Source organism: Arachis hypogaea, chromosome 19 (assembly GCF_003086295.3).
Source record: "Arachis hypogaea cultivar Tifrunner chromosome 19, arahy.Tifrunner.gnm2.J5K5, whole genome shotgun sequence".
Classification (NCBI taxonomy): domain Eukaryota; kingdom Viridiplantae; phylum Streptophyta; class Magnoliopsida; order Fabales; family Fabaceae; genus Arachis; species Arachis hypogaea.
The window spans coordinates 149,177,776-149,189,367 of record NC_092054.1 but is presented as its reverse complement, the minus strand read 5'-3'; the positions used below and the strand labels follow the sequence as shown (position 1 = coordinate 149,189,367).

At 28.1% G+C, this 11,592-nt stretch overlaps 1 protein-coding gene across 1 annotated transcript; it reads right to left on the bottom strand.

Annotated features, from left to right (window-relative positions):
* Positions 1 to 604: 604 nt before the first annotated feature.
* On the bottom strand, positions 605 to 1,690 carry LOC112779832 (uncharacterized). Its single transcript, XM_025824181.3, has one exon. The coding sequence runs from the start codon at positions 1,417 to 1,419 to the stop codon at positions 805 to 807; it is 615 nt and encodes a 204-aa protein (XP_025679966.1). The 5' UTR covers positions 1,420 to 1,690; the 3' UTR covers positions 605 to 804.
* Positions 1,691 to 11,592: the final 9,902 nt, after the last annotated feature.

The following is an 11,592-nucleotide window of genomic DNA, read 5'->3' as shown; positions in this document are numbered from 1 at the left end:
TGAAATAGTGTCTAATTGAAAGTCTCATTGTTGAAGACTGGAAGTTTTAATTTGTTTGGTAATTGGTATATACTCTGTCTTATTTATTTGTTTATTATTAATATGATTTTATTTTGTGAAGGGGATGTATGCAATACAATGACATACTAAATTATTAATATTTGTAATAATTTTTGAAGTTTGTGGGGTTGAAAGAGAGAGCAGGGTAGCTCAACAACTTGTCATGGGCATCAGCATCAGCATGGACACAAATATGCACATCACTATACTTATACTCTATATATAATTCATAATCTTAGGGGAATCACATTCACTTGCAAATACAGATCATAACATGTTGTTAATATTATTATACATTGAAACTAGAAAAGTCAAAATCAATTATATGACTTCTGTGGTCCTCTGCATTTCTTTTTCTTCTTCCTCTCTCCCACATGGGATCATGTAAATTTCACTCACTATATCATCACATCAAATACAACCATCACTTTAATCTCCCTAAATTTACTTACTTTAAGAATTAAAAATACTTTTAAATATTTGTCGAATTACCCTAATTAGAATTAACAGAAATAAAAAAATTGAGCATAATGAAATCTGTGTAGATCTCTGAAGAGAAGATGCCAAGCATACACTGGTTCCTATACTTATAATTTTGTATTAACAAATTATTACAATAACTTAGTTTTCCAAAGACATACCACATTGTAATAAGAAACTAATTAATTAGTAGTAACAAAGATGAAATAAAGTTTAATTTTTTCTTACAATGATGAAGAGAATTATTAAGAAGGGAATGCAGAATCAGAGGGTTCTGCGGCGGCTTGAAGAAGAAGACGAAGAAGATGAAGAGCTTGGAAGGTAAACAATGGATTCAGAAACAGCACAAGTTCTCTTACAAGAACCATAAATGTCTGTGAATCCGAAACGATCACTGATACTCCTTGAAACCTTGGGTCCACTCCACAGATTCCTGTTTCTTCCTCTTGTTTCTTGATCTTGATCTTCTTTGGAACACTCTACAAGTGCTGCTAAGAATGGATCTTTCTGGAAGCTGGAGTTCTTCTTTCGAATTCTAGAAGCTTCTTGGTCATGGCTACCGTGCTTGGTTGGCGGTGGCATCAATGGAAGAAGCTTCATTGACGAAGGTGATGAGGGGATTCTCTTTGAACTCTGCTTCTTCGGGATGCCGGGGAGATGCTCCCAGGAGAACGGAACGCCGCCGGAGAATCTAAGAGGAGAAGCAGGGCTGAGGAGAATCTTGTTGTGGTCGTCATGGAAGTAGTAGAATGATGAAGATTCAACGGAGGATGAAGATGATGAGGAGAATGAAGGTGTTCTTCTAGATGAACATTGTTGTTTTGGAACAACCTTGTTGCCATGGTTCTGCTTCTGTTGCTGAAAACTATTAGCTGCCATTGTTGATGAGCTTCTTCTTGTTTGTGGATTCTTAATTTTAAGGTTTTATTTGTATATAGAGTTTAGGTCTATTTCCACATTTTAATTATATAATAACCATTTAGGAGAAGGACAACATGCAACTCCTTCTTTCTTACTTTTTATATTTATATTATTTATTATTATTATTCTTGTTATTATTATGTAGATACATATATTCTTTGATTAAGTTCTTGAATACGAAATTTTTAGGTAATAAATATAGAAACTTATTTCATTGTGTAAATAGAAATAAAGATGTAATTATCTATCTCAAGTACAAAAAAATTATGTGTTTCAGTTCTTTTTATAAATAACAAAGAGACAATTAATTAGTAAATACTAGTGATTTTTATTGTAAATTAATTTTTTAATTTATATTTTTGAAGAATTCAAGATTTTAGAGTTTAAAATTTTAAAATTAAAAAATGTTAGTTAATTAGCTGAAAAAAATTGACTCTTTAATTGAATTATGAAAAAGGAAAAGTTTATGGACCAGCAAATTTTGTGTTTTTTGACCAGCACTTAACTATCAAAACAAAAGTGAGTGATCTCTCACTATTAAATGTAATCTCACATCATTAAAAATACTATTGATGATCAATTGCTGCCACTTAGCATTCCTCTTATGAAAACATGAAATATCTTTTTTTTTTTTATTTCTTAATAAAGACTTACAAATATTTGTAAGACTATTCGTTATGCTATAAAAATCCACCAACTAGGTCTTGGATTATTATTATTATGATTTAATATAGTTTGATTGGGGCAATAAAGGGAGGTGAAAAGGAGGGGGGGGGGGGGGGAGGATTTAAGATATTATTATTGAGTAAGAATAAATGACCCCATTGCATTCATGAACGAAGAGTAGGGGGACAAAATGGGAAATGAAAGTGTATCATATATGTGTATATATAAATTGGGAGGGGTTGCTCTAAGGAGTGGTTAAGAAGCAATCACATGAATGGTCGCTGGCCAAACAAGGCATAAGGAATTGCACCTCCTAACAATAATACGAAAATGTTGAATGACAAAAAACTAAAAAATAAAAAAAATTAAAATTTATCTTATTTAATATTTATTAATTATTAATAGAATTAATAAATATTTGGTTTTTTTTTTTATCACCTCATCATAACCGATAATAATAATACCCTCGACACTAAGCAGATAAAGGTTTTAATCAAATTGGCTTTATGAGATGAAGGTGATCGAGGAAGTTTTGGAACTATAGCCTATATAATTAATTCCATCGAGAAATACACGTCTAACCATAAATGCTGGATATTATTATTGATTATTATTACTATTGAATAGCCTTGAATATTTCAAGCCTCATCAATTTTGTGTTTGCTTTAGTTAATTTTTTCAGCTTCACAACAGTTTGGGGGGCATTTTCGGGATTTGAAGTTATAGTACATTATTACTATTATACTATCTATCTATCTATCTATCTTCTAATAACCTTTCCTTTTCTAAGTATTTATTGATTGCACAAAGTTACAGTTTTGGAATGTGAAGTGAAATATGAACCAGAGAATTAAGTCTACTAACTTTAAACACATGTTTGGCTTTGGTCGGTCACTCTTGTCTCAAAATTATTTAATTTATTCTCAATTTATTTTCTTATATTTTAACATGTATTTTTTGTAAATAATAACTGATTTATTTTTAGTAACAGTTATAAAAACTTTTAGTTATAAACGAGTAGTTTAATACTTTGCTTTTTAAAATATTATTTTCATGTGTAAGTATATTCAAGAAATTGGAAGTTAGTATTTTATTTCGGAATTTGATTGAATTAAGAATATAATTTTTAAAGATTTAAACAGTTAAAGATAAAATTCAAAATGAAAATGAACAGTCACACTTTATAAATAGATTAAATAAGAAGGAAAATATTTTGATGAAGAAATATATAAAATTTTGATCTAGTGATAAGCAATAAACAATCCAACCATTGTAAACATGTCCTATAAATGTTTCCTTAATGGAGTATGCCTTAAATTTATTGATAAAAGAGAGTGTGATTTGGAGCCACATCCTAAGGAAAATAGAATTTGGTAGAAGTAATGACCCAACAAATTCAATTTTAATGAACCAAAGATTATTATCAATTACAATTAGGATGCGGACAATGGATTAGAGAGGCACGTGCTAACTCCAAAATCTTCAACCATTGTCACAAATTATTGAGTTTTGCCTCTCTTTTTTTATTGTTTGATGACTTGCCTTTGAAATTTTACTTAAAAAATAGATAATCCCATTGAAGAAACATGATATGATTCTGCCAGAAAGAGAGAATCTTATAACATTAAATTCCAAAAAGACTTCAAAAGCTCACGATTTTTCCAAATTTTTATTTATCTCTTTTTATCCAAATGGACCCAAAACTCCATATGAGTTTGAAGTACACTACCCCATATTTCTTCAAGTACAATACCCCACGCTTTCTATAATAATAATAATAATAATAATATAAATTTAATTTTGATGCACTCATAATAAATAAAAAATTTTACACAGTTATCTAATTGATTTATGTATTTAGATAAATTTTCAAACTAAAAATACTATATGTATTCAAAAATTCAGTTATTATATATTTATGTATAAAAATATGTGTTATTTAATTTAGTATATATTTTATATAAATGACTAATTTAATAAATAATATTTTGTATATACACAGTATAATTATTTTTAAATAGTGGCTTAGAATTAATTATTTTTATTAATTTGATAATATATGATTAATTATTTATGTAAAAATTTTTATACTAATAAAATATGAAAATTAAAATCATATAATATACGGCTAAATACTAAATAGGCTCAATAAAGAGGCTTAGGGATGGGAACTGGAGCAACCGATTTAAAAACTTAATGAAAGGAGTTGAGGAATTTAATGCCTTTGTATTTCATTCTTTAAGTGTACAAAGATTAGAGGAACTCAAATTAAAATTGCCAGGGAAAGAACAAGGAGATTTTATGTGTCAATGTAAAGTTACTCATTAGCTTATTAAATAAGGGTTTGGTTTATCAAATTCAAATATCATCATGTCCAAACAAGTAAACCAACGTTGCCTCACCCAATGTGAATCAATTGAGCCAACTCCAACATTTTGTATTCCGTTTTTACATTTTTCAATATTCAAATTCGGTAATGCTAGGTTAAGAAAAAAAAAACCTTCCAAAACTTATTTAATTTAACATTCATTAATTATTACAATAATTAATATTAAATAAAATAAATTCTGACTATTTTTTTACTAATTTATTTTAGTTATCAAATATTTTCTATTCAAATTATATATATATAATTAACAGATTTAGATACTTATCATTTTAACGATTTCTATATTGGTGGAATGGCCTCGAGTTTTACTAAATACCAAGCTTATCACATTATGTGATTTTATTTTATTTTATTTTATTTTTTTTGGTGATGGGTGATTTTAATTTTAGAACTTTCTTCTTTTTCTTATTTGTTTTTTTCCTCAAGGCCTCGAGTATGAAGCCACCCTATCAAATGTTTTCAAATTCTGAGAGAGGCCCAGATTTGTATGAAAGATTGACTTGGAAGTCCACTTGATTGTTTGGTTTTAAGCCCATTTTTAAAAGTAAAAGTACTTTAAAAAACTATAAAAGGGCCACTATTTTTTCACAATTGTGTACTTTTATTTCTTTTTGGTAAGACACAATTATATAACTGTTTAATTTGTGATAGGATCAAATTGAAAATATTTGGCTCATTATCTATCAATCTAGTTCGGGAATTGTACATGCCCAAAAATATGGAAAAAAAAAAAAGTGGTACCAGGACTAAGACGCATTGTCGATGATGATTGTAGAAGGGTCTCCTTAAGCACCCAAAACAAAACAGAACCAAAAGTCCAAAACCTGTTCAACTTTGCTATGGGGTTGAACCCTCACATACAAGTTATACTTGTGTCCAAAAATAAAGTCCAAAACTAGTGTTAAACTATCTAAACATGGCAACGATTTCTTTGACAATCCCACCCTATATAGATCTATAGTTGGTTCCCTCCAATATGCTACTTTAACTCGCCCAGAGATTTCATTTTCTGTTTTCTGTTAATAAAGTATGTCAATATATGCAACAACTTCTAACATTTCACTGGAAATGTGTTAAAACGTATATAGAGATACTTGGCTAGTACATTGGATCAAAGACTGATATTTCATTCTAGCATTGATTGAACTCTTTTTGCTTTCTCAGACTCTGATTGGGGGTTCAGACTTGGACAATCAAAGATCCACCTGTGGCTTTGTTGTGTATCTTGAAGCTAACTTGGTGACTTGATCTAGCCGCAAGCAAGCAAGCATCTGTGAGTTGAAATAGCACAGAAGCGGAATATAGAAGCTTGGCCGAGGCAGATTCCCAACTAATATGGATTCAAAATCTGCTACAGGAGTTACATGTTCAATTGCCATCAATTCCAACTCTATATTGTTACAACATGAGTGCTATTTTTATTAGAGCGAACCCAAAGACTTTGAATGTTGTTCATATTGATTCGGTTGATCAAATAGCAAATATTTTTGCCAAAGTCCTTTCCATTGACCCCTTTAATAGATGCAAGTTCAAACTTAAAGTAACTTGAAAGGGAAGTTAGCTAATAAATAGAAATTCTGTTATTCTGTTGGAAATAGAATTTGTTAGAGTAGGTTAATTCTCTCTCACTCTCTATTCATCAATTGATAATCATTCAGTAAATTCTTCATACTCATTTCATCATCACTGTACTGCATCTGCATAATGCTGCTGCATTAGCTCAATCATATCACGATTCTTTCAGCTACAATTGTTAATGCTCGTCCAATCAATCGAATATGGTCTTTCAAAACTAAGCAGCAGACATACAATTAAAACCATTTTACAAAAGAAGATGCATACAGTAATACAAATCAGAGACATAATCATACAACTATGCCATACAAACCATATACCTTCAGATAGACTCGAAGCTCAATCCTTACACCTCGAGGACAAAAATGACACTACACTGATTCAACTCTGATCACTTTTTCCTTCCCCTTTTATCACAGAACTCCAGACATTAATCAACCTAGAAATTTTCCACACAACTTGCAAAATGCGTAATGTGATAATAATCTTTGGATAATCAAATATCAAATTGATGTTCTAGAAATCCTTTTAAATAACCTTGAAATAGGTTCTACTCCAACAAACACTTATCAGATATAAGGATTTAGACATAATTGCAAAATCCAATATCCTAAATAAACTTTGATATGATAATTCTTGATCACCACACAAGCTTCAGATTAGTTCCAAGTGTAATAATCTTTGGAAGATCAAACTGGTGATCCTAAAATCTTTAAGAGGAACAAAGATGAGGGTACTCTAAGAACTCCTATTGCATTCAACATTATCACATATTCTCACACACACAAATACTAAGCCTTAACTCAAAGAACAACCACATCAAGTGACTTGGAAAGAAAATATAAACACCGAACAATTGCAAGCATACCAACATGTGAATACTATTATAGCAAACATAATAATAAATAGCTCTTCTAATGCGTCTCCGAAAATATCCTAAATAAAAAAAGCTACATAATCTGATCCACTTAATTCAGAAAGTTACATAAGAAAAATTAAGAATCAACTAAAAGAAAAAGAAGAGGAAGGCCTGGTCGATTCGATTCAATTCGCTGAGATGAAGAATCAAACAGGGCTGAGAAGCTGAGAGAGCTGGGGTTTTGGTTCGGAGTTCATACCGATGATGATGACGAGAGGGATGAATCCGTAGTGGGTAATAACCTTGGCCTTCCTCATCGCCCATGTCGACCACTCCTTCACGCTCTGGCTTAAGAAACGATTCTCCGATCCCTTCGATCCCTTCGAGCTCTTTCCCTTTGCCTTCAGAGACACACCCCTTGACGCCATTGATCTTTTCTTGCTTCTTGATTCTCTCTCTCAATGAGTGCGATTAATTGCTTGCTCGCTCGCAGCGTGCGGTGGAGGAGACCTTAAACCCTAATTATACTATACATGTCGTGTTGTGTAGGTTTCATTGTGACCTGAATTTCTAATACCCGTTTTAGCAAACGACACCAATTCCCTGCCGTTTAAATGTTATATTCCTATTTGCGCTTAATAACAATTGTTCTGATCTATTATTAATATACCAGTGTAGAGCCCGCGTCAACATAATCAACTTTAGTGTATTTATAAATTATTTACTTACAAAAAGATTAATACATATTTATAAAAAAAATTAATTTATTTAGTATATGAATAAATTAATTAATTAATTTCTTTTTGTTATATCAATGTTCAATCTGATTAAAAAGGTCAATATATAAAATTTGACATAATTATATTTTTAATATTTTAGTTAATATTAATTTACATATTTTTTAAATTTTTTATTTTAATAATTTTAAAAATATATTTTAACTAAATATATAAAAAAAATAATTAAATAAAATTACTATTACGTATAATTAAAATTAACTATTAAAATTATTTTTTTTATATATTAATACACTATTATGTAAAAGTGTCAACTATTGATAATTTAAAAATTAAAAAAATATTTTTTAATTATTACAAATTTAAATTGCATCTAATTAAAAAAAGTATTCTAATTTATTAATAAAATAATGTAGTTATACTTTTTTTTTATAACAACAATCAGACATATCTTAGCTTTTTACTGCGTGTGAATAATATTTATGAATATTTCATAAAGAGTTATGTTATACATACAAATTTTTTTGGCTTACAAATCTTATAAGTTGGATCAAATCTAACAAAAACTATATTCACTCAATGGAGTGTGAGGCGTCACTCAACCATTTCCAAAGCGCGCTCTGACTCACCGTTACAAAAGACACTTCTTCTTCTTCTTCACGTCCCTCCTTCTCCTCCTCCTCTTCTTTCTTCTTCTCCTTTTTCTTTGCGTTTCTCCTCTTTTTTCTTCGCGTGTTTCATCTTTATCATTTTTTTTATTACCGTTGTTGTTGTTGCATTTTTTTCCTCCTCCTCTTTCTATTGATTTTGCAATATTATGTTTTTTTCTTTGTTTGATTTTTTTCTCCCAAGAAGAATTATAAAAAAACGAAATAAGAATATGAGGAAGAAGAAGCAGTAGAAGATGAAGAGGCAATAGAAGATGAAGAGGAGGAAGAGGAAGAATTTTGAATTATGCAGGACTTATCAGAATAAAAATACACCCAAAAATTCTTAAAATACACCCAAATATCTTTGTATTACACCCAAATATCTTCGTTTTACACCAAAATTTGCTGCAAATACAAAAAAATATTTTCTCTAATGCAGCGTTTTTTTCCTTCTTCTTTTTTTCCTTATTTCTTTCTTTCTTTTAGTTAAATGAATGTAAGTTCATCCTCTTTCAAGTAATTTTGCAGCATTATGTGTTTTTTCTTCTTTTTTTTTGATTTTTTTGTTTTTATTCTTGTTAAGAGAGTAAAACAAGAAGAAACTTGAGAAGGTAAAATAAAAAAGAAAAGATGAATAAGAAAAAAAAAGAAGAAAAAGATTGTGATGATGATAAAAAAAAAAGAAGAAACAGTAGAAGATGAGAAGGAAGAAGAGGAAGAGTTTTGAATTATATGCAAAACTTATCAAAATAAAAATACACTCAAAAATTCTTAAAATACACCCAAATATCTTCATATTACACCCAAATATCTTCGTTTTACACCCAAATTTGCTGCAAATACAGAAAAATATTTTTTCTAATGCTACGTTTTTTTCTTCTTCTTTTTTTCTTATTTCTTTCTTTCTTTTAGTTAAATGAATGTAAGTTCATCCTCTTTCAAATAATTTTGCAGCATTATGTGTTTCTTCTTCTTCTTTGTTTGATTTTTTGTTTTTATTCTTGTTAAAAAGAGTAAAACAAGAAGAAAGTTGATAAGGTAATATAAAAAAAAAGATGAATAAGAAAAAAAAGAAGAAGAAGATGGTGATGATGATAATAATAACAAAAAAAGAAGAAACAGTAGAAGATGAGAAGGAGGAAGAGAAAGAATTTTGAATTATGCAGAACTTATCATCAGAATAAAAATACACCCAAAAATTCTTAAAATACACCCAAATATCTTCGTGTTACACCCAAATATCTTCGTACTACACCCAAATTTGCTGCAGAAAAATCTTTCCTCTAATACTATATTTTTTCTTCTAAATTGAACCACACCTTAGTCTTGCATTCAAAACAATAATCAATTTTGTTCTGGTTCAATTGATAATCTAACCCTGAATTATTTATTATTTTCAACAAACGACATAACCGATGATGAAGGAGAAAGAGAAAACAAAAAGAGGAGAAGAAATTTTAATGAAAAAAGAAGGAGGAAGAGGTGGCGTTAATGACGACGATAACGAGAGAGAAAAATTACGAAAAAGAAGAAGAAGAGGTACAAAGAAAGAAGAAGAGGAGGAGGAGGCATGGAGAAGAAGAAGAAGGGGAAGAAAAAAAAGAGGCACGGAGAAAGAAAAAGAAGAAAAAGAAAAAGAAGCACAGAAAAAAACGTGAAAAATGCGTGAATATATATAACTTGTATGACTTGTATGGAAAATATTTGTACGTGGAGAATAACTCTTTCATAAATACATTTATATTTATGTTTAGATGATGACAAATATGAGATTATTAGTTTAGGAAAAAAAATATTTTCTATCACTTTTAATTTGAAGTAATTTTTTTTTAGTAACTTCTAAGTTAAGCTAGATAATACATGTTTAATTAATAATTTTTTTAAAAAAAAGTAATATATTTTAACAAATATTATTATTTAAATTTAAATTATCCTTTCTTACAAAGTAATTACCTAAAATGCTTCACAACTTTCATATACAAAATTTACAAATTTGATAGATATTAATATTTATACATAAAGATATATTAATTAAACGCATAATAGTAATAAAATCTTTCTTAAAAATTTGAGACAATTTTATTGTCAATTTTTTACTATACGTTATTTAGGTTAATTTACTTCATACAGATATATCAAAATATAAAATGCACTGAATGACTTTTTGTATATATTTATAGGAGATTGAAAATTATAAATGTCCAATCTTTATAACAAAAAAATTATAAAAATTAATATTTCACACTATATTTATGTTATTTGACTTATTTCAAAAACCGTCATAACCAATCCATATATATATATAAAACACCAATATTTAATATTTGATACAAAATGAATTAGATTTAAAAAAAAAGAACTTAAAAAGATTTGAGTTTAAACACAAATCATTGTATATTTTAATTTGTTCAATTATTTCTTCTATTACATAAAAGACAACACTATAAACACAATAATTAACTTGAGTTGTATTTAAATAAGAAAATGTGAAAGTTTAGAAGGCTAGTATTTTTGTTAAAATTTGGCCAGCACTTAACCATAAAAAAAATGATTCATTCTATATTATTAGATGTCATTTCACACTATTAAAAATATTGATAATAATTAATTAATGACTAAACATAACAAATTTTACTGACCCCTAACACTTCTTTAAAAAAATATAACACTTAACTACTTATGTAAGAACCTCGGCGTCTTTTACATTATAAATAATAAATAATAAAAATTATTCACGAAATGAAGGCAACAAACATTACACTAAGTACGACTTTAAAGTTAAATTCAAACTAAATATAACAATGTAGTCACAATAAATTGATAGCTTAAATTAAGTGTATATTTACCAATATCCTTAAAACTTGCATCGAGACTAAAAGCATATTAAACTCTTAAGTGTTGGTTTAGATTGGTTTTTTGAGTTAAAAAAATATGTTTTTAAGAAATAAAATACTTTTATTTAATTTTAAATTTTTTTAAAAAAATATTTTTATTTAAAAAAATAAATTATTTTTTTTTAAAATTAATAATACCTTGTTTTTCAAAAAAGTATAAGCAAAAAACGTATTAAAAACTTGAAATTTTTTTTTTTAAAAGCATGTTAAAATGTGAAATAATTTTTGTCTATTAAAAATTTTTTTAAAAAAAATAAAAAATAAATATTTTTTTAAAAGTCAATCCAAACTAACTCTAATTTTAAAACTGACACAAAATTATTAAACATCAAAATCACACACATAGATATACAAATACCTA

Bases quoted from the DNA above. Each gene is read 5' to 3' on its own strand.
- LOC112779832 (XM_025824181.3), bottom strand. From the start codon at position 1,419: ATGGCAGCTAATAGTTTTCAGCAACAGAAGCAGAACCATGGCAACAAG.